Below are 24,984 nucleotides of genomic sequence, written 5' to 3'. Positions count from 1 at the left end.
AAATAGGCTGCAATAATCCTGTGCCTCTCTGTGCTGCGTGTGTAAAAAGATGCACCTGTTTTGGCGGGAAAACGTAAACAGCCACTCTGATTGGTGGATTTAAATTCAGCAGCTCCCAGGCTGACCTAGAAACTTACTTCTCTCTCCCTGTGTGTGTGTGTGTGTGTGTGTGTGTGTGTGTGAGACAGAGAGAGAGAGAGAAAGCCTTTTAATGGGATGATCTCATTGTAAGATTCAAATTCAATATATTTAGACTGGTTGACTGAATTGGATCTTGTGTGTGTGTCTCTCTGTGCATGTGTTTCTCCTCATGTGTACATATTTGTAATTGTGTGGCTGTCATAAATTTTTTTGCAGATTTTTGTCATTTAACAAGTATATTTGAGGGACCCTCAGCATGTTCAGCATTTTTTCAGCTGTCCATTTTGCTTTTCCAATTTTTCTGTTTAACTTATTACTATTGTGCTAAATCATACTATTTCTGCTATTTTATAAGATTTGTGCTTAATATACTATTTCTGCTTTTATAGGATTTGTGCTTAATATAGTATTTCTGCTTTTTATAAGATTTGTGCTTAATATAGTATTTCTGCTAAATGTAGTATTTATGCTTAATCATACTATTTCTGCTTTTCATAGGATTTGTGCTTAATATAGTATTTCTGCTAAATTTAGTATTTCTGATTAATTATAGTTTTTCTACTAAATCATAGTATAGTATTTCTGCTTTTTATGGGATTTGTGCTAAAACAAAGTATTTCTACTAAATGTAGTATTTATGCTTAATCATACCATTTCTGCTTTTTATAGGATTTGTGCTTAATATAGTATTTCTGCTAAATTATAGTATTTTTGCCAAATTATAATATTTGTGCTAAAACATAGTCTTAATTTAAAATTACAATATTCATAGTTCATCACAGTGTCTCTGGTAAATCACAATATTTCTGCTCTGTTGTACTATTTTTCTAAATCATAGTGTTTCTGTAATGTTTAAGTATTTTTGGCTAAATATATTCTTTCTGTTATCTTATACTATTTCTCCTAAATTCTTGTATTTTTGAGAAGTTATCATGTTTCTGGTAAGTTACAATATTTCTGCTAAATTCTGCTATGCTATTGTATTTCTGCCAAGTATTATGTTTCCTCTAAGATATTGCAGTTCTGCTAAGTTATTCCATTTTAGCAAACTTCTTTTGCTTCTGCAAAGTTTTTACAATTTCTGCAACTTTTCAGCTTTTTCAGCTACTTTTTGCATACAGCTTCAGCTTTAAGCATCCACACTGCATTTTCGCAGGAAATGCAAATTTTTCTAGTTTCATCTGTCTTCTGTGTAATGCATGTAATTTATCTGAATGGTTACTGGTTAATGAAATGTTCTTTATTTTTGTGTTGAAAGGTTTTTTACCTGCTGCTACCTACCTATCTACCTACCAGTTATCTAACTAGCTGGTCTAAATAAAGTTGAGTGAAATTCAAAGTCTGGTCTTTTTCAAGTGTGGACACCTCACAGTCAGAGAACACTTGACACTGCCTCAGTCTGAGACTCATGGACTGATATTATTCTGCTCCGGGGGTTGTGCAGAGATCTTTAAAGGGGCGGGTACTCAAAGTTAAAAAGGGACACATAGAACCATGCTGAAGAACAACAACACACATTCATCAAGAACCTAATATGGAATCATATCATACTATACCACTGTCATCAGGTGGGGACAATGCAAAGCAAATGTAGCCTATTATTATTCACCTAATGGTTTCTTATTCACACTCCCGCACAGAGAGACAGAGCAGGAAATGCAATTCTCAGAAGTAAAAATGGATGGAGATGAAGATGTGATCTGAAGATGATTTCTTCTGTGGTTGGAAAATTTTAGAGAGATAGACATCTGGCTACCTGACTTCCTCTGTACACGCTTAATGTGCATGAACAGACAAAGGCCTGTAAATCCCCTTTAAAATGAGAAGAAAGAAATTACTGCATAAAAATTTAAAATTTCATGTCACATTTGACTTCTGACTTCATCTTTAAGGCCAATAGATTAGTCTACAGGTGAAATTAATAATAATGCTTTACAGAGCTTTTTAAAATGGCAATATGATTTCAGATTCATTTCAGTATGCCTTTGTTGTGTACATTAGATTAACATCTTATAACAGTTGATTCAGTTCATCTGGACGTAGCATTTTGAGACTGAAGAAGTCACTTGGCTCAGTGATGAAATGTTTCTTCCCACTGAAAACACCACGTCCAGATGAACTGAATCAACTTTTTGGGATTTACTTACCTGGATGACTGAGAATGCATCAAAACATTTTGAATGTACAATATAAACCGAATCAAATCTTTATTCACTTAATGCTTATTACCAAAGATTTAAACAAATTGTGTTAAACAATGAAGTGAATGTTTACACATTTACAATATCCACACGAATAAAAAATATATATATATATTATACTCAAATTACGTCAAGTATATTAAAATGCTTGCACATTGCACATTGCATTTTTTTTTACTGCATTACAAACTTCTTAAAGCAAGTTTAAAAATAATAAAGAATACAAAATACATATGCAAAATGTAATAATCTTCCCTTAAAAATAAAACTGCCCAGAGAGTGGTTTGTGCTTTCAGAGTGCTTCTTGTTTGCTGTATTAAGTTTGTATTCCAGTACAAGCTAGATTAACATCTAATAAACTAGTAATGATTGTTACATGTGTTACACATATACACAGCTCTAACGTTTATAATAGTCCACTGTCCAAGGACACATTTTGTTATATCTGTTGCATCATTCTTTATCAAAATGCAAACACAGCCATAAAAAGCAGTATCTTCCTAAAAACATTAAATATGTACACTGAGGACTAGGGATGGGTACCGGTGTCGGTTCTGACATAAACGGTAGTAACCAGACCGAAAAGCAGCGCACATTTCGGTGCTTTATTTCGGTGCTTTTTTTTCCTGAGCTGTGATACACTTCTAGCCAATCATTTTACGTTTCCAAGGATGGTAGGCGGGGCCTTATGCAGAGCTACAGATTAAAAATGCCCAAGGCGAAGCGGTCAAAGTCTGGCTGTACTTCACAGCAAAAGATGCAAACTCAGCAGCAACAAGTGCTTTAAGCTGATACTGTGATACTGTCAAAGGAGGTAACACCTCAAATCCGATGAAACACCTGGCAACGCATAGCGTTTTTTTTAAAAGCCCAGAAATGCGCCGTATTTGATAGCTTGCTGCGAGACCTCACACCGAGCACATCTACTGCGGGTGGGTTGCCTGTTATGCAACATCCCCCAAAAACACGAAGAGGAGCGTCCTGGCCCCTAGCCCTGCCAGTGTAGCAGAAATGATGAGGATGATGATGCAGCAGCAGCCGTTCTACTCTGCGTGAGTAGCTTAATGTTGTTCGTGTGTAATTTACGTTGAGTAGGCTAACCACGTTATTACATTAATGCATGTAAGGTGAACTAGCAAACATCATCATAGCTACATGCGGCTGTCTTCTTGTTTGATGGCAGATACTCCCTTCACCCTGGCCAAAAAGGCTAAAATGACCAAAGAAAAAGAGGGAAACAGCTAAACATGAGAGGTTTTTGGACAAAGTTTGTATTTTTTCCATTGTTTAAGCACTGCTTCCAGCCAAGAGTGATACCATATATGCCCCATAGCTGCAGAAAAGGCTAACATTGTTATCTTTTTACAAAAAACCAGCTGAATATGAGAGGTTTTTGGACCAATTTTGTGTTCTCCATTCTTTAAGCACCGGTTTGAGCACCGTTTGAGCACCGGCACCGTTTCAAAAGTACCGATTTGGCACCGGTATCAGATAAAACCTAAACGATACCCATCCCTACTGAGGACAAACATTCATGTTCATACTCTACTTTTTCCTGACTGTGCTGTACAGTGCTGATGAATACTCTGCAGCCTGTTGATCTCTTAATCTGTAAAGGTAAACATGATGTCAATAAAAATCACAATATCAGTAACATTAAGTGTTTTCTTTTCTTAAGTTAGACCAAAGTTACACCAAAACTAAATAAATAATGCATTTACAAAATCAAAACAAAGAAATTATGGAAACATTCCCACAGAAAATAAGTGTCCTCACCTTTGGGTGCTGTTAAATCTGACCACAGTGTAGTCCACATCTGTTACTTCTTCATCCTTTTCTTTTCTTCTTTTGGTCTTAATGGGGAGAATGTTGTAGTAGTCGTGCTCTTCTGGCTTCTTTATGAAAGTTACACTGGAATAGCAAAGATCATCCTGCTGCTCCTCTGCTGCTCTACTCTGTGCTGGAGCTGAAGGGCCGCCATGCTCTGGACGCCCACTTGGTGCAGGGTCAAACATGTAATAATATGAATTTTCCTGAAATTCAAGATAACTATTAAAGGTGAAAGGTTATGGTTGGACCCCCCCCCCGCCCTCCCCTGCCAACTGAGCCACAGCCTCCCAAACCTTGTATCTGTATTCCTGGAGAGGTTTATATCCCGAGCAAAGGAAGAGCAATGCCATCAACAACAGCATTAAACAAATAAGTGTCATTTTCTCAACACATGAAAACTGATTACAATTAGTCACTGTCTTAACTAAAGGTACCCACACACTGTGCAGTATTATAAATCAATCATTACAAGCCACACTGTGCAGTGTGGATCTCATAAACCTGGGTGGGACATGAAGTTTGAAGCATGTGAATCGTACAATGATAATGATCAGCTTTTATTCCTCTGCTGTTGGTGTCCATACCGAATCATCAGACTGGATTCAGACTTGATAACAGCTGGCAGCTGTCATATAACAACCTGCTGCAAGAGCTCTACTAGATCTTCCTCTTTATTGGAACTCCTAAAAGCCAGATACTTCCATCATTTCTCTTTGTTTTGTCGCTTTCATGAGTGTTGGTGCTCAGTTGATCAGCACAGCTGATCATCATGCTCCGTTTCTGATGGTTGGTTAATAGATGTTGATTGCAGCAGCAGGCACACTGTGAGAGGATCACCCTAAATTTCTGGCATTGTAATGATTTTATCTCAGACCGTCTTTGTTTACAAGATTACTACAGCCAACCTTTTAAGTTCTTCCACTGTTTAAGATAGGACAACCACATTAAACACAATCAAAGCTATCACCACCATTTTTTCTTTATCTTAGATGGCCCACAGTCAAAAAATGTATACGCAGCTTAATATCTGGTTGGGTTAATACCCACTTTTCTGTACTACAACAGCTAACTTTATCTTTCAACTGTGCAGTGTATGACAGCAGTATACAGACATGTACAAGGATATTAAGTTACATTAACATGGTCTTTTTCAGGTTCATATATGTATACCTGATACCTGACCTCTTCTTCCTTACCTCTGCTTTGTTGTCTGGCCTCTCTCTGGATGAATTTGTTTTGAAGCACCCTTTTCTTCTGTACAGAAGGACGAATGACCATATCAGTGAATTATTACATGAAAACACTAAAGACTTTTTTAATAACAACAATAAAACTGAACTGCTCACATAATGAATATGATCCCACAGATGATTATGACAGCCAGAATTAGAACAGCGATTAATGCAGCTGCAGCGATTTTTTTCCATGAGTCTAGGAAACAGTGACAAAACCGAACATTTGTCACTGGATTGCAAGATTTGGGATCACATAGAAATGGAGATAAAACATTTAACCGATCAGACTAAAATCTTCAAATTAACGACTCGATTCTGAATCTAATTCTAACTCTAAACTTTAACAATACTAAAACAAACATTAGGACATTGTAACAACTCCATTGTACTACTATTTTGATTGTACCTAATGCCAGGACAACAACTGTTTGTGTGTTAAAACATGCAGATCTTGATTTTTACTGAAGTCGACCTCAACCGACTCAACACTAAATACAGAGAAAACAGGACAGTAAGACTTGTGGTTAGCATTAGCTAACGGGACTAATGGGAGGCCACTTAATTTCATCTAAAAAGCTCCACAGCTGCAAGTAGCAATGAAACTCTATCTGACATATTTAGGACAACGACCGTGTCTGTAGACTGGCAAACAGTGAAACTGCTACACACTGATTGCCAAACCTGAGAGTTTGCTCATATCACGCTGGTCACCATCCTACAAGATTTCATTTACTCTCTTTCAGTTTGTATTTGGAAAATGTCAAACACATAGACACAAAGCACCACAAGATTTCTTTTTAAGAAAAACAGAGCTGGATATACAGCAGCATTGACTATGACAGCATGATGAAATAGATCATCAAAAATCAGCCTGGAGAACAGATGAAATATTACAACCCACACTTGGTATTTTTACTTGTAAAGAGCTCTTGTAATTATCATTATTCAAGTGTTTTGTATGGAATGTAAGAATGTCTCTCGGGTTGTTTTGTGGGTGTGATACAGTAATATATGGTCTAACAAAACAAAACCGATAAAAAGGCATTGTTCATGAAGCAGACTATGATGATGTCTTTGTATGGGGCGCCGTTTGTAAAGTGAAACATGCTGAAATTAACGGCAACATTTTTCCACATTTAGCTCAAAACCTTACAAAAACATATTTTTTCGAGTAATTTTTTACAACATTTAGTAAAATATTTGTAACTTTTCATCAAATGTTAAATATTAAATCTAAATGTTAAATGTTAAATCTAAATGTTAAATCTAAATGTTAAATGTTAAATCTAAATGTTAAAAGTTAAATCTAAATGTTAAATCTAAATGTTAAATGTTAAATCTAAATATTATATTTAAATCTAAATGTTAAATGTTAAATCTAAATGCTAAATGTTAAATGTTAAACCTAAATGTTTAGGCTAATATGCAAATTTATTGTACGGATCAACGGAAATACCAAAATAAAAGCTTCCTGAAAACCTCTGGTGCAAAATTGTGTCTGTTCTCTTCCTCGCTTCTGCCCGCCATGTGCTGCTTCACTTCTTGCCTACGAGCATGTCCAGCGATTTTGCTGGACATGTGCTGCAGCGATTGTGAAGTGGAGACTGCAGCTGCTAAGAGTGCACTACTGCTAAACCTTTGGATCGCCGACAAAACAGATCTTCCGATGTTTTCAGCTAAATCGCCGGACGTGCTTTCTCATGGTCGGGTTATGGCTGAATTCCAGTGGAATGACAGTCCCGCCATAATAGATGTTCCAGCCATGTGTTCCAGCCCTAAACCTAACCTTATCTAACTATAACCTTATTCCTGACCTTTACTAGCAGTTAAATGACGTAAAATAGTGTTTTCCAAAGCGATTTTTAGAAAATGAACGAACGTGTAGATTGAGTCCAAACGGTTCTCATGTGCTCTCCTTTTTTCCGATGCCGTAATTTAGGAACGTGTTGGGTACCCGAAAGCATAAAATGTTGACAATTTGTCACCTAGCGAAAATTATTACGCTTTGGGAGTGAGAACGTGTCTGACCACTACCGGCACACTTTTGCACCGGAGGTTTTCGGAAAGCTTTTATTTTGGTATTTCCGCTGATCCGTGCAATAAATTTGCATGTTAGCCTAAACATTTAGATTTAACATTTAACATTTAGCATTTAGATTTAACATTTAGATTCAGATTTAAATATAATATTTAGATTTAACATTTAACATTTAGATTTAAATATAATATTTAGATTTAACATTTAGATTTAAATATAATATTTAGATTTAACATTTAGATTTAGATTTAAATATAATATTTAGATTTAACATTTAACATTTAATTTAAATATAACATTTAGATTTAACATTTAGCATTTAGATTTAACATTTAGATTCAGATTTAAATATAATATTTAGATTTAACATTTAACATTTAGATTTAGATTTAGATTTAAATATAATATTTAGATTTAACATTTAACATTTAGATTTAAATATAACATTTAGATTTAACAGTTATCATTTAGATTGAATATTTAACATTTAGATTTAACATTTAAAATTCTGTTTTAAATATGAAAAGTTACAAATATTTTACTAAATGTTGTAAAAAATGACTTGTTTTGAGCTAAATGTGGAAAAATGTGTTGCCGTTAATTTCAGCATGTTTCACTTTACAAATGGCGCCCCATATCTTTGGCAGCCAACTTGAGCCAACTGAAAATCTCGAGGACATGATGAAAGCTGAGACTGAAAGCACTGTCAACACCATTTGGTAACAGGTTATGGGTGTATTATCTGATTCATAAATGTATACATACTGTAATCTTATTTTATTTCCCTACATAACTGACACTGGTAAACCAATAATAAACTAAATAAATTGTTCTGTAACTGTAAGATTAACTGCTGTTTTCTACTGATCTGTTTTGTTCCTTGTACCAGGTGTAACTAGCTGCTAGGTTAGCATCACTGCTACAGGTCAGAGTCACTGAACTGCCCTCCACTATCTCAGCAGAGGGAAATTATGTTTTCAAAAAGTTTTTTCACTCACATTTCACATTGATAGAGATGACTTTAGATATTGTTTTGCCCAGCTCATTCTCAGCGGTACAGCAATACTTTCCAGAGTCAGAAAACCAGATGGACCTGAAGATGATCTGCTTTTCTTGGCTGATCGGTTGTTGTTCCTTGTACCAGGTGTAATTAGCTGCTGGGTTAGCATCACTGCTACAAGTCAGAGTCACTGAACTTCCCTCCACTATCTCAGCAGAGGGACTCACTGACACAGAGGGAAGCTTTGGAATGTCTAGAACAGAAAATATTAACATTAGAATTAACGTCATAATACATTGTGTATTTTTCTGTTAATAATTACAGCAAGCAAAACACAAGAATACAAACTTTAATCTTTATTCTTCTGGCATTAATGTTTATTCAAAATATCCGTATTTCTTCTTTAAAGTTATGGTCAAGACATTTCCCTCACTTTCATTTCAGTCTGTCACACCCTCAAGTATGGGGAAACAGTCAGCCTTTAAATATTTGAAGGATCTGTTATCCTCAATATATTAGGTTCATGCTTTGCATGAACATACCATGTTTGCTGGATTTGTCAGTTGTTCCATAAATTGGATGTACACATGACAGTCCATGGACAGACCTTTGTAGACAGTCAAAAACAGATCCCTGCACAACCCTGTCAGAAGCACATCCCTGTTTATTAAACTAGTAATCAAATCCTCTAAATAAGCTAAATAAGCAGGATTACATCTACATTTGTATTTCAAAATAAAATTAAACCACTTACAGTCAGGGGAAACATTATTTGAACCGCTGCTTATTTTGCAAGTTTGGCCGCTAACAAAGATGAGTCTTTAATTTCAATGGTGGGTTTATTTGAACAGTGTGAGATCAATAACGGAAATAAAATGCAGAAAAATGCATTTCAAAAAAGTTATAAATGAACTTGCACTTTCATGAAGGAAATAATTATTTGATCCCCCACCAGTCAGCAAGATTTCTGGCTCCCAAGTGTATTTTATACAGCTGATGTTGGGAGCCTTCTCAACTCATTACCTGTATAAAATACAGATGTCCATAGAAGCCATCAGTGCATCCAGATTCCAAACTCTGTACCATGGCCAAGATGAAAGAGCTTTCCAAGTATATCAGGCAAATCAAAATTCTGGCCCTACACAAGGCTGGAATCAGCTATAAGACCATCACCAAGCAGCTGGGTGAGAAGGTGACAACATTATTATTCACAAATGGAAGAACTATAAAATAACTGCCATTCTCCCTCGGTCTGGAGTTCTATGCAAGATCTCACCTCATGTAGTTTCAGTAATAATGAGAACAATGTGGAACCAGCCCAGAAATACTCGGAAGGAACATCAGTGATCTCAAGGCAGCTGGACCAAGAAAACACTACGCCATGAAGGACTGAAATCCTGCAATCCCCTGTTTGAAGTTTGCCACTGAACCTCTCAATAATTCAGAGGGGGACCGGGTGAAAGTGTTGTGGTTAGATGAGGCAAAAATTGAGATATTTGACATCAACTCAACTCGCTGTGTTTGGAGGAGGAAGAATGGTGCCTATGACTCCAGGAACACCGTCCCCACCATCAAACATGCAGGGTGTTTTTTCTGCCAAGGGGACAGGACAACTGGACCGGATTTTTAGAAATACATTTTTCTGGGTTTGGTGGTTATTGTTCTGTCACTCACTGTTCAAATAAACCTACCTTTGAAATTATAGACTGACCATTTCTTTGTAAGGGGCAAACTTACAAAATCAGCAGGGGTTCAAACAATTTTTCCCTGACTATAAATGGTGAGACAAGGCGGTGGTTAAGATTGCTTTGTTATGCATGGGGAAAAAGCAATGATTGCTCAACTCATCTTCTCCTACCTCTTCTCCACAGCAACTTTATAATGAAGTCACCTTATTTCCTTAAGTAGATGTTCCTCTTTAATCTTAATTATTTGTTGTTCAGAATACTACTGTCTTTCATGTAATTATTTGCTTTCTTCACAACAACAATACGAGTCCTTCCGGTATGATGGCGCCTGTGTTCGGCTCTGCCGCTGCCGGTTGTAGTTTGTCGCGCTCTACTACTGTTGTGTTGTTTTTTTCTGCTCTACTGTTCTCACTCAGTTTTAAGGATGTATTTGCGGCCCTGGCTTTGCTATCCATCCGATCCTCTATGATGCCACACGATGTCTCGTCGTCCTCTGGCATTTTCCACCCTCCTCCATTAGCTGGATCCTCATCAGGCGATTTCAGTGGTCCCTCTAGACCACGGAGAAGGAGAGGGAGAAGAGGAGGTATTCAGGTAAAGCTCAGGATGTACTGGCGGCGTGGTTTGTCTGGTAAGCGATGTCGAGCGTGCGTTGTCTCCTGTGTCCAGAAAAGCTCCATGGAGGGGGACTTGTTTTCCACGGCCTTGTTTGGATACGCTGGGCCCGGCTCTTTGAGACCGTGCCACCTCAGGAGGGTTTATCCAGACTCTTCTGCGGGCTGGCTTTTTCTTCCCTCGGTGAGTGGATTCTACGAGCGTGACGGCTCGAACCCTGTGTATTTACGTCCCTTAACTCGAGCCTCTGCAAATAATGAGGCTTCTAGCTCACTGAATATGGCACTTTTTAACGCTCGATCTCTCTCTAATAAATCATTCTTGTTGAATGATTTTATATTATCTAAAAAACTAGATTTTTTATTCCTGACTGAGACCTGGCAGCGGGATGTAGACTACTCGTCACTTATTGAACTCTGCCCGGATGGCTATACTTGTCTGGTCGGGGTGGTGGGCTTGCCGTGGCTTTCCAGGACCGTTTCTCCTGCCGCTCCGTGAAAACTGGACTTTTTCACTCGTTTGAGCTGCAGCTGCTTAAAATTGGTAACAAGGATCCTTTCTACTGTGCTGTGGTGTATCGTCCACCTGGATATAACAGGTTATTTTTATCGGAGCTCAGTGACTTCTTATCCGCTACTATGAGGCTGTCTAGGGTGCTTATAGTTGGGGACTTTAACATACACGTTGATAATGACTCCGACCCATTCGCCAGAGACTTTATGAACATTATGGATTCTTTTCATTTGACTCAGCATGTGTCCGGTCCTACACACAGCAAAGGTCACACACTGGACCTTGTTTTTACTTTGGGTTTAAATATTGATTTTATTTGCTCTGAGGACATTTTTATTTCTGATCACTATGTTATTGTTTTTAACTTGTCTTTTAATGAGCCTTTGTCCCCCGTCAGACGGATGGTTAGCTCTCGCATCTTAAACTCCTCCACAGCAGAGAAATTTCAAATTCAAATTCCAAATTCAAATTTTATTTGTCACACACACACAACCATACACAGTATGACATGGGGATGAAATGCTTGTAGCTGTACAATGCCCGACCATTAAATGACAGAAGAAAAGTTTTACAATATTTACAAATTTGTGGATGCTTTTAACTTACAGCTATCTTCTCAAAATGGTGTTGATTTCTCAACCAGTCTTTTTAATAATTATTGCCTTTCTATTTTAGATGAAATTTGTCCGGTTAAGATGAGGAGTGTTTCTGCCTCTAAATCTCCTCCTTGGCTAAATGACAGTATTCGTTGTCTAAAACGTGATTGTCGTAAACCGGAGCGTAGGTGGAGGAAAACTCATCTAAATGTTCACCTCCTCTATCTTAAGGACCTTTTAGCTTCTTTTAATAATGCGATCAGAGATGCGAGGGCTGCCCATTTCTCACACTTGGTTACAAAGAGCAGAGGCAATCCTAAGGTGCTTTTCAACACCATTAGTGACATTGTTACTCCTGCTCTGCCTGCGGCCCCTATATTTTCTAACGAGGACTGTGAAAATTTTCTGTCTTTTCTGCTTGCAAAAATTCATAACGTGAGAATGATTTTTACACACTCACCTGTTATCTCAATCTCTACCCCATCCCGGCCCATTATCTTGGATACTTTCTCTCCGGTTTCACTACTTGAGCTAGTGAAATTAGTGGCCTGGCCTGGTAAATGGCCTGTATTTATATAGCGCTTTTCTAGTCCCTAAGGACCCCAAAGCGCTATTTACATATCCAGTCATCCACCCATTCACGCACACATTCACACACTGTGAATTCAGTGAATCCTCCTGTTCACTTGACATTATACCTGCATCATTATTCAAAAATGTCTTCCAGTCTATTGGCCCATGTGTGCTCACTTTAATCAACTCTTCACTGGCATCTGGTATAGTTCCGGTTTATTTTAAAAACACTGCTATTCTCCCACTTTTAAAAAACTCTCAGCTTGACTCCTCTCTTTGGAACAGCTACAGACCTATCTCTAAGTTACCGTTAATCGCTAAACTTCTAGATAAGGTTGTGGCTAAGCAGCTTATGGCAGCTCTGGACAAACATGGCATTTACGATAAGTTTCAGTCCGGTTTTCGTCAATTTCACTCCACGGAGACAGCTCTTCTTAGGGTCTCAAGGGATATCTTGATGAATAATGATGCAGGAAAATGCTCTGTTCTACTCATGTTGGACCTCACATCAGCTTTCGACACAGTTGACCATCACATCCTCATTGAAAGGCTGAAGAAATGGGTTGGTGTATCTGGAACTGCATTAGAGTGGTTCTCCTCTTATCTCCATCACCGATCCTTTTCTGTGGCAGTCTCCGATTTTAGGTCATCCTCTACCTCCCTTACTTATGGTGTCCCTCAAGGGTCAGTTTTGGGGCCTTTATTGTTTTGAATTTATCTTCTCCCCCTCCAGCATATAATGGGCTCTTTTGAGGACATTTCTTATCACTATTTTGCTGATGATATTCAGTTGTACGTTTCTTTTATGCCCGAGGATTTATCTAAGCTTCAGCGTCTGAATGATTGCTTAGATTTGATCAAACGTTGGATGGCTGCAAATTTCCTCCAACTCAACGAGGGGAAAACCGAAGTCCTCGTATGCGCCCCTGATAGGTTTCTATCGCAGATAGTGAAAGCCCTTGGTCCTCTCTCACTTTATGTTAAATCCTCTATCAGGAATTTAGGTGTCACCTTTGACTCGAGTCTCACATTGGATGGGCATGTGAAATCTCTGGTTCAGTCTTGTTTTTATCATTTGAGAAATGTGGCTAGGCTAAGCCCGGTTTTATCTCGCTCTGAACTCGAGATTGCTATACATGCATTTATTTCGTCACGCTTGGATTATTGTAATTCGCTGTTTATGCGTCTAAGCAAAGGTTCTCTGGATCGTCTGCAGGTTGTGCAAAACACTGCAGCGAGGCTTTTGACAAAATCCTCCAAGTACTCACATGTGACACCGTTATTATCTCAGTTACACTGGCTTCCTGTTAAATTTAGAGTTGATTTTAAGATCCTGGTCTTGACCTACAGAGCTGTGCACGGACTGGCACCTGCCTACATCTTTGATCTGCTACAGCCCGATGTCCCTAGCAGGTCTTTGAGGTCATCTGATCAGGGCTTACTTGCTATAAAAAATACTAAGAGGAGGACTAAGGGTGATAGAGCTTTTGCCACTGTGGCCCCTAGACTGTGGAACTCTCTCCCCCAAGCATTAAGAACTGTGGACTCAGTAGCTGTTTTTAAAAAACAACTCAAAACTTACCTTTTTAAAACTGCTTTTGGTTAATTTTTTGCCTGTTTTATTTTCTCTTTTTAAATCTTTTTATGTGTGCAGCACTTTGTGATTCTGTCTTGAAAGGTGCTATATAAATAAACATTTATTTATTTATTTATTTATTTACATGGTCAAACCATTGTTCATCACATTGACTGTTCTTTTTGAACTTACTCTAAGTCAATAAATGTTTCTGATTCATGAACCTGGCTGCACTCACCTTTAAACTCTTTGTACTGTAACACACTCACACAATTTAAATTATTGTATAGTATTGTAAGTTATGCTGAATATCTGAACCAACAGTTTGGTGAAAAAAAAGGGTGTAGATGTTATTTGGGACATCATCCCAACTTATTTGGGATGATGACCACATAACGCAATGAAGTAAACTTACACACAGGATCTGAGTGATAACCTTCGTGTCCTTTGAAAGCACAGGAGATGATGTCTCCAGGACTGAACAGATCTTGATAAGAACGTCGTTCAACCATAAACTGATTGTTTTTGAACCAGACAAAAGAAAGACGACCAGCTGGACTGCAGCTGCTTTCACACTTCAGCTCTGCCTCAGTCTGAGACTCATGGACTGATATTATTCTGCTCACCTTCACCTGCAGAGCTGTGTGAAATAACAAAAATAGTCACATTATTAATTAAATGACTTAACTGAATGAAATATCCATCAGTGTGTATTCATCAGTACCTGTGACAGTCAGAGTTGTTCCAGGTAAACTACTCTTCCATTCAAATCTTTGTGTTTTGAATTTGAAGTGATACTCGGCTGAATCACTCTCTGTCAGGTCTCTGATTCTCAGAGTGGAGCGTCCTCTCTCTGTTTCAATCACCTCAACACGACCTGCATACTGGGAGTCTTCTGTGAGGTCCTCAGATCCACGACCAGAACGGAACCAGGACTTTGATTGGATTGAACTTTCATAACTGTTGTAAGTACATGAAATGTCCACTGATGATCCTTTGAATGCACAGATTCTTCTGTTACTGTAATTCACTCTGTTGCACCGTTCAACATATATACCTGAAAAATTACAATTACAATTTTTTTTAAAACCAAATTTATTGACAGAACATGACATTAATTATCACCTAGATTAAGTTTTTATTCAGGTAAAACCTCAAAGTGAACTCACAAACTAATGGAGAGTGAAAATCCTCAAATCCTTTTAAAGCACATGAGTAGCTGTTTTTATTGCCATATGACCTTTGATATGGGTAGCTGTATGAAGTGTCATATTGAGCTTCATAAGAAGAAGAGCTGGCTCCAATCACTTGTTGTCCATTTTTGTACCAGACATAAGATGAAACATAAGGATCACATCTGGTGACACAATTCAACTGTCGTCCATTGAACCCTCTGACCTGAACATCTTGAACAGTGGACAAGAAACAATAAATAAGATGTCAGTCACTCTCACACTGAGGGAGACATTAGTAAAATTCACAGAAGTGATAAAATTAATTAGAAACAAAGTATTAATTCTCTCCATCTCTAGACCCGAAACCATTCAAACTATTATTAAAAGGTATGGGAGAACATGCAAATAAAAATTGATTAAATATCCATCAGTGTGTGTTGATCAGTACCTGTGACAGTCAGAGTTGTTCCAGGTAAACTACTCCCCCATTCAAAGCTTTGTGTTTTGAATTTGAAGTGATACTCGGCTGAATCACTCTCTGTCAGGTCTCTGATTCTCAGAGTGGAGCGTCCTCGCTCTGTTTCAGTCACCTCAACACGACCTGCATGCTGGGAGTCTTCTCTGAGGTCCTCAGATCCACGACCAGAACGGAACCAGGATGTTGACTGGATTGAACTTTCATAACTGTTGTAAGTAGAAGAAATGTCCACTGATGAGCCTTTGACTGCACAGATTCTTCTGTTGCTGTAATTCACTCTGTTGCATGAATCATCTTGGACACCTGAAACATAAAATGATTTTTAAGTCAGATTTAGAAAGTAGTTACTGTGAGTTTGACTGTTTTTATTCAGATGTATGTAGTGACTCTACAAGATGATTTTATGTTACTGAAATAAACTCACACACTGAAGGAGAGGAGAAATCTTCATGACCTGTTACAGCACAGGAGTAGCTATCTGAAGGATTCAGATTGTCTGTATACCAGTACTGGTCTGACTGATTAGAAATTTTCTGACCATTTTTGTACCAGGCATAGAAGAGATGATTATTTAGTCGACAACTGCCCCGACAAGTCAGTGTTGCTGAGTCAGGATATGATGATGTGTCCACGTGTACCTGAAGAACTGATTATGTGAAGAAATAAAATCAGAGCAGAAACGTAGACATCCATTATCAATAATGCAAATGCACACAGTCATGGTAATAATAGGTTTTGACTGATGTGTAAATAAAAATGTTACCTGTGACAGTCAGAGTGACTCCAGGTAAACCAATAAAACTTTTCTGGTTTGTTTCAAACCTGAACTTGTACACAGCTGAGTCGCTCTCTCTCAGGTCTCTGATTGTCAGAGTGCAGCTCTTCCAGTCAGAACTGTACGACACTCGACCTGCATATACTGGGTCGGTTTTCAGATCATCGGGGTTATTATCATTTCCTTTGGTGAACCAAACTGTGTTCCATAAATACGTATATCTTGAAGGGTGTTTGAAGGAGCAGCCTATGTCCACTGTTGATCCTTTAAAGGCACAGATCTGAGTAGAAGTGTAAGTCACTCCATAATTATCCTGGCTTTCAACCACTGTAACACAGAACACATCAAAATGGGTCAGATTTATAATAACAAACAACAGTAAAATTATGAAGTCGAGTAATTACAGCAGGTAAAATAAATATGGAAAACTAAACCACATTTCTAAGTAAATATATTTTTAAAGGCGCTATTGACATGAAATTCTCACCCAATGTAAGTAACAAACCATCCAATCCACACATGCAAAGAAATCAAACCATAGATGTCCATAAATCAAGTTATGTGTAATAATGGGAAATGACAAAAGGAAAAAGTATTGAACACAAAAAAGTGGAGTTGCAAAAAAGGCACGGAAAATAATGCCACCAGCTGAAATCTGTCAGAAATTAGAAACCAATCCTGTCACGAAGTGCAAATTAATATCATCTGGTTCAGACAGGCCATCCACACAAGAAACATCTCATGATGGGTGAAGCCACTATGCTCTCATAAGGCTGTCACGACCTTATTGTTGGAAAACATTGTGATGGCATTGGTCACAGGGGAATTTCTAAAGTACTGAAAATTGCAGTGAGCACTGCTGGGGCCATAATGTGGAAGTGGAAAGAACATCGTTTTACCACAAACCGGCCATGATCAGATCCTCCCTGCAAGATTTCAGACAGAGGAGTAAAAAGAATTCGGAAGAGTTTCTAAGAGCCAAGGAGCACTTGTGGAGACCTATAGAAAGATCTGGAATCAGCAGGTAAGATTTTTTTTAAAGAAAATAATAAGTAATGCTCAACCAACATCGCCTATTTGAACGCTCACCACGCAAAACTCAATTTCTGAAGAAAAAGCATGTTGATTTTAAAGTCTGCTGAACAACATTTAGACAAGCCTGTGAAATACTGGGAGAATATAGTCTGATCAGATGAGACCAAAATTGAACTCTTTTGATACCATAATACAAACAATGTTATGAGGTCAAAGGGCACTGCATATAAAGTAGGGGTGGGTTTTGATAATCGATTTATCGATTCATTAAAATCCTGAATTGATTTTTTTAATGAATCGATTTTTTTAATGTAAATTTATTTAGCCCGAAATGCCAGAATCTCAGGTTAAACCTCACAAAAGTTTGACAACCACCAAACAGCTAAAACAGTAAATGAGAGCAGGAACACGGATTCTGCACAAAGACGTAAAAACAAAGCGCGGACCCGCGGATCAGAATCAGTGAGATGTCGCCTTTCTCACCCGACGGCACGGACACGGTCGGGGCTGAAAGCCGACAGCTCACTGATTCTGATGTTTCGGCAGGTCCGCACTTTATGTTTACGCCCTTTTTGCGCTGATTCTAAAGCTGTTAGTTTGATCTCTCTCCAAACAATATTGACCGAACCAGCAGCAAAAGAAGATCCAAACTATGCTTCACATAAACATCGTCATGAATTCACTCTGACTTTTGCTGTTTTGCTTCCACCACGAGAAAATCACACGTCATGCACAGCTCTCTCTCTCTCTCTCACACACACACACACACACACAGTACACTTCAAGAACAGTTTCCCGTCTAAAAATCTGTTTTCTGCATTATTCGCTTGCTTGTTACGCACAAGTCCACTGTTGTTTACAGCGCCGTTGGCCGCTGTTTTTTTCCCTTTAATTACTTCCGAAAAGAAAACCTCATTTCTGCTGTTCAATAGGCTACTGAACAAATTTAAACTTTTTTAAATTATGCAAAATGCAAAACGCTTAGCCGTGTCTCTAATAAAACCGCTGTAACTTCAGAGGTAATGTTCATAAGTTGATTAATGGTTTTCTTTTGTTTTTGATGTACTGCAGAATATTTTTATAAAATCCCAGGCCAGGAAAATCACCTTCATATTTTTCTGTTTTATCTTCAGCTGCTTTGACAAAAAGGCATCTGCTGTGATGCTCACACCTTTGATAAAGTCTTGCGAGTGTCAGCTTCCTTTTTATAGATACAAAATATGTAAATGTGAATTATAATATTTCTGACTGTCTGAGGCTAAATTTCCCAGATTCACATTGAATTGAATTGAATCGGAATCGAATCGATTCTAGAAATCAGTGATGATACCCAGCCCTAGTTCTGATCATTTATCAGTGTGTGTGTATATATATATATATATACACATGTATTATTTAGTTGACATGTATAAAAACAAAGCTGACAATTGTGAGACTGCATCAGAGGTGGAAGCATCACAGCAGCGATGCAGTCAAAGTAACTGAGGGTAAAACAGAAAAATATGAAGGAGATTTTCCTCACCTGGCTTCTTCCTGGTTATGGCTTTATAGCACATAACCTTTAATACAGTGGATTAAAAAATGAAGAAAATCATGAACCAACATAGAGTGGCTTGCAAAAGTATTCGGCCCCCTTGAACTTTTCCACATTTTGTCACATTACAGCCACAAACATGAATCAATTTTATTGGAATTCCACGTGAAAGACCAACACAAAGTGGTGTATATGTGAGAAGTGGAACGAAAATCATACATGATTCCAAACATGTTTTACAAATAAATAACTGAAAAGTGTATGAACTGTATGAACATTACCTGATGCTGCTGAAGTGAAGCAGAGCAAAGTTACAGAGGTTTTATTAGAGACACAGCTAAGCATTTTGCAATTTGGCATCATTTATAAAAGCTTAAATTTCTTTGGTATTGAACAGCAGAAATCGGGCTTTCTTACCGACGGTCATTTTTGGAAAAAACAAATAAATAAAATTTAAAAACAGCGGCCGACAGCACTGTAAACAAGGGCAGACTGGCGTATAATAAGCAAGCGAATAATGCTGATACTTGAGATGGGAAACTGGTCTTTAAGTACACTGAGAGAGAGAGAGAGAGAGAGAGAGATGTGCAGGAAGTGTGATTTTTATCGTGCTGGGAGCAAAACAGCAAAGGTAAGAGGGAATTAATGACGATGTTTCTCTAATGTGATACGTAGTTTGGATCTTCTTTTGCTGCCAGTGAATTTTGGTGTGACGAAACCTGCAGCTTCACAGTCTGTGAGATATCGGCTTTCAGCACCCGATGACATGCACAGGTACATACTGTCGAGTGACCGATCTGCGCTCTGTGTTTACATCTTTCTGTGGAATCAGTTTACCTGCTTTTTAACAGTTTGGTGTTAACAGTTAACAGTTCTGGCATTTCTGGCAAAATACATTTATATTTAAAAATTTATTCAAGATTTAATAAATCGATATCGTGTTATTCAAAGTAAAATCATGAGAATTGTCTTCGAGGCATTAAATATGTCAGTAAGCATGTTTAATAATTTTTCCCAGTGTTATTTCTCCTTATTACACATAATTTCTGAACATCTGTGGTTTAATTTCTTTGCATGTTTTGATTGAATGGGTTGTTGCCGAATTTGATCTCAATAGCACCTTTAGAAATATATTTATTTAGAAAATTTGTGTCGTGTTCAATACTTATTTTACCCGCTGCATATAGGGAGAACTTCACACAATTGAAAAAACGTTGTGCTTCATTTCTATTATAAAAAATATTTAACAACTGTTTTTCTCAGCCAAATGTGTGAAACGATTATCTTAGAATATAAATAGATTTACACATTTTAAATTATCTGTTATCTAAATGATCCATTTATACTACTTGACAACAAAGTATAACAGAAAATTCTGTTAATCTTTAGAATTTTTCTCCCTGTAATTCAATGATATATAATGTAACACTAAAGTAACTACAGTATGTCAAAAAACATTACTATACTTAAATAAATATTATAAAAAGTAAATTATAACAATTAATGCATCAGTTGTTTCTTCTTTTTATCCTGTATAATAGAGACATACTGTAGCTTTATAATGTTAAGTGTCATGGTGAAGTTGCTGAGAATGTGAAAAGTGGAAACCACTCTGTCTTTTTCTAAATGCATGTATATATAATATCTGCGGTGTTTGTACACATCAGACAGCATCTGTATTTATTTACAAAAAATATTTAAATATATGAAAACTGTAAGTACAAATCAAATGCAAACATGTATACGTAATTCCTGCAGATGGTGGATGTGTGACAGCCAGAAACAGCTCTGGTGTCGAGGTGTAACTGCAGATATAAATCAAATATAAGGGTACACAATACCTGTTAGTGAGAGAAGGAAGAGAACAAATCCACTGGCTGCTGCACTTAAACTCATAGCTGCTCATCTCATTTCTTAATTCACACCAACATGACAAATACTGTGTGCCAGCTAGTCTTCATCAGACGCTGAGGATGTAGTCTTTGATGGCAGCGTCTTCTGTGGTTGGAAAATATAAAAGTGATATTAAACTGTCTTCCTTCCGCAGTACATGCTCAACATGCGTAAACAGATGAAATCTGGTAAACCTCCACTCGAACCCTAATGAAGTGAAGAAGTGCTCCTTATACAGTGGTTTACATGTAAGATTAACTTCTTAACAGACAAATTTGGCATATAGTGCCTTGAAAAAGTATTCATACCCCTTCAACTTTAACATTTTGCCACCTTGCAACCAAAAACTTCAATGTTTTTATTGAGAGTTTCTGTGACAAACTAACACAAAGTAGCACATAATTGTGAACTGGTATGAAAACGATACATAGTTTTCCAAATTTTAAGTAAATAGAAATCTGAAAAGTGTGGCGTGTATTTGTATTCATGCTCTTGAATTCTGATACACCTTAAGTAAAATCCAGTGGAATCAAGATCTGAACATCTGAAGGAGTACTGTTCCATCATCCAAAAATGGATAAAGTACGCTACAACTGCAAACCTACCAAGACATGGCCGTCCACCTAAACTGACAGACCGAGCAAGGACAGCACTGGTCAGATAGGCTCATGGTCACTCTGAAGGAGAAATCCACAGCTCAGGTGGGAGAATGTGTCCACATGTCAACTGTAAGTCGTGTCCTCCACAAATCTGGACTATATGGAAGAGCGGCAGGAACAAAGCCATTGTTGACAGACAGGCATATAAAGTCCTGTTTGCAGTTTGCCAGCAGCCATGTAGGGGACACAGCAAACATGTGGAAGAAGGTGCTGTGTTAAGACGAGCCTAAGTTGAACTTTTGGCCCTAAATGCAAAACGCTATGTGTGGCAGAAAAGTAACACTGCTCATCACCCTGAACACACCATCCCACTGTGAAACATGGTGGTGGCAGCATCATGCTGTGGGGACGCTTTTCTTCAGCAGCGACAGGGAAGCTGGTCAGAGTTGATGGAATGATGGATGGGGCTAAATACTGGGCAATCCTGGAAGAAAACCCGCTGGAGGCTGTAAAGCACTTGAGACTGGGAGGAAGATTCACCCTCCAGCAAGACAATGTCATACCACTTCACATGTATGTGCTACTTTGTGTTGGTCTATCACACAAAGTCTAAATAAATAAAAAAACACAAGTTTTTGGTTATGAGGTGAAAAACTTTACTTTTCAGTGCCTTAAAAAAGGCACTGTATTTCAATCACTCTTTGCTCCTACAATTACCGCAAAATGTGTTAACAACACCATGAACAGATTTACTGTAAAGCTGCAGATTTAATGCGGGTTTAAAGAGAGCTGAGAGGAAATCTTTACCACAAAATATCTCTTAGATAAAAAGAACAGGTGAGGGAAATACAGCTGAAGAGGTCTGGTAGCCTTTCTGTTAAAATGATAGCTGTAGCTTAACAGTGCTGAGTGAGCTTTCCTGTAATCACCTCTAAGAGTCCGACGACAAAAGCAACCTGCAGTAGTTCACATACTGAAATACACAATGTATTTAATGAAAGCAATTTGAATTTCCAGCTCTTGTCTCATGTCCAGAGTGTTTACATTGAAACTAGTATCACATTTCTAATATTACAAAATACCATGGATGTCAAAATAAATATATATGGTGTGCGGCCTGAAAGATTCAAATACTTCGAGACTAAGAAGGGTTCTATTTCTTCACATCTTGACAAGATAACTGAAGATACTAATTTTGGAGCAGATGGGCTGATAAAAACATTGTATCTACAGTAGTTTTAAAATCATGATCTGATTCAAAAACTGGAAAAGAAATCCATATTTAATCCTGTTTTTTACACTATGCCATCTAAGACAGATATTTTTGCACTATCATACATGTGGCTACATTTCTGAGTGTACAACTGTATGCAACCCATTATGCATATAACTGCATGCCGGTTTTGCAAAGGTGGCCCAGGTTTTAAAGGATTGTCTTGTGATGTACTGTTTTTAAGTTACAAATTACTCTTATTTATTTTCCTTTTTTAATTTTTAACCCATATATTTTCCAGAAAAATGGCAAAGAAAGAATGTAAGTAAGGGTGTGATTTTTGGGCTGCAGCCCTGTTCTATTACAGATTTATTATGTGACAAGTGGGGCTGAACAAGACTTTAAATATAATTTTGTATTAGATAATTACTAAGTATTTATCTAAAAACATTTAGACTTATTAATGCATCTTTTGTAATTAATGGAAATATGTAGTCATATCTACCCGTGCTTTGTCGATCAGGCACTGATACCGATCAGTGTTAAACAGTTGAATTTTTTGTAACTTCCTGGTTTTAAATGTGGTACATTTCAAGTTTTTTCAGTCTTGGTATAATATGTCATATTTTATACTACACACCAACCTATTATGATCTTTGGTATGTAATTGCTACATATAGAGCACGAAATGCTGGTTTGGCTGCAGTGGTGTAAGCACAGATTTGGTGTCCCATGCAAAAATAAATATATATAAAACTTTAGGCCCCACCACATTAATACTGTAAACCATGCCAGCTCTGAAAATATAACACTGTGCAGACCTGGATCAATATTCTCATAAATAGATTAAATAGATAATATAAATAGATTTTATAATGTTGTGCAAGACTGATGAGATATGTAGAAACCACTTTTTACATTTTAATATTTTCTAAAATTCTAGTATTTTAAGTATTTTTTACTGCTTGAACATTTGTATTTATAATACTACATATTGGCAAATGTGAATAATCCTTTGAATATCAGCTTTCAAGCAAAGTATAGCAAACTAATATGTCTGTCCTGAGACCTATAAAGCAAAGGTTTTAATCTGATTTAGCTCACTGAAAACTCTGATCACCTGTAACAGTACTTCTCTCTTTATGTAGGCTATGATGATAAAAATTCCTAAGGTGCCCCCTTAGAGACACATTTTGGCATAAAAGAACTCACCTGCTTATGTACAAAGGTTCTGCCTCCAATTACAAGTTGGCTAAAACAACCAACACATTATTTTCTGTCAGAAATGAAGCAAGCTGACTAAAACTAGGAAAGTCCATCAAGTTAATTTCTGCCTGTCTCTTTTTTTCTTTTTCGAAACTCAGACTTTACTGATAACAGAGACATCCTACTGCAGCGCTATCTCTGTATCACTAAGAGCGCGTGCACATGGACCAAACCAAATCATGAAATAAGGAGGGGGAGGCGGGGTCAGAGGCTGACTGAATTATAGTCTTTGGTGTCAGAAACAAACAAAACTAATGCTAGAAAACGAACACGTTTATAAGTACCTTGTGAAGCAAACCGTATTTTATGGTGATAAAGTTAATGATTTCATAACAAAAACAAATAAATGAAATAATATGTATGGACTATTTGACTATTCCCTTCATAGAATCGTCATAACTTCTCTCCTCTAAGGAAATCCTCTCTTAATTGATTTCACTTGCAGACTTAAAAAAGACGTACAACCGACCTGGTGACATCATCACTGGGAACGTGCTCCTGGTTTTGATATGACTGTGACAATTTTTAATTTCTTGTTATTTTATTGTTGTAATTGTAACATGTTTGTCTGAAGCGGGTCTCCCTTGTAAATGAGTTATTGAGTCTCGATTGAGCTAGTAAGTAAAAATAAATAAATAAAAAAGTAATTGAGTTAACTAATGAGGTTGCTTTGTCTGCTTTGGCCAATAGTGGTCACTGCATGACATGTGCATTACATGTGCAATGCATCTTTTGTCAGTCATCTTTTGCTGACTTTTGAAGACAGGCATATCCTATTTAATACGTGCGTGGTTTTCTTGATTGATTGATTGATTGATTGATTGATTAGGAAAGCTTTTAGAAAACTTTGTTGGCTGCAGTTCTTCTTTGCTCTTTCAATGTTGGGATAAATTCTCTTTCCACATTCGAGTGAATCCAGGCTGCAAATATATAATCAAAAATGGACAGGTCAGCAGGGTGTTTTGCTTTTGTTCTGCAGATCTATATGACTGAGTTTTGTGCGATACCTG

The 24,984-nt window shown here is 37.4% G+C and overlaps 2 protein-coding genes across 3 annotated transcripts in view; one reads left to right on the top strand and one right to left on the bottom strand.

Annotated features, from left to right (window-relative positions):
* The window catches only part of LOC309708567 (uncharacterized protein), a 243,165-nt gene that overhangs the window by 68,788 nt on the left and 149,393 nt on the right, over nucleotides 1–24,984 (top strand). The window lies entirely within an intron of this gene.
* On the bottom strand, nucleotides 2,863–24,090 carry LOC309708554 (uncharacterized protein). 2 transcript variants are annotated; one of them, XM_082536680.1, is made up of 13 exons: nucleotides 23,921–24,090; nucleotides 20,845–21,001; nucleotides 16,423–16,761; nucleotides 16,084–16,305; nucleotides 15,630–15,962; nucleotides 15,176–15,412; nucleotides 14,731–15,063; nucleotides 14,422–14,646; nucleotides 8,444–8,698; nucleotides 5,519–5,603; nucleotides 5,369–5,426; nucleotides 4,119–4,375; nucleotides 2,863–3,951 (listed from the first exon to the last, which is right to left on the bottom strand). In XM_082536680.1, the coding sequence occupies exons 2-13, from the start codon at nucleotides 20,897–20,899 to the stop codon at nucleotides 3,888–3,890; spliced, it is 2,463 nt and encodes an 820-aa protein (XP_082392806.1). In that variant the 5' UTR covers nucleotides 20,900–21,001; nucleotides 23,921–24,090; the 3' UTR covers nucleotides 2,863–3,887. The 2 variants fall into 2 exon arrangements, with proteins under 2 accessions (XP_082392806.1, XP_082392807.1); XM_082536681.1 differs by having other exon boundaries at nucleotides 5,369–5,423.

Source organism: Aulonocara stuartgranti (assembly GCF_965226115.1).
Source record: "Aulonocara stuartgranti genome assembly, chromosome: 6".
In the NCBI taxonomy this organism is placed as follows: Eukaryota; Metazoa; Chordata; class Actinopteri; order Cichliformes; family Cichlidae; genus Aulonocara; species Aulonocara stuartgranti.
This window is presented reverse-complemented; position numbering and strand designations above follow the sequence as displayed.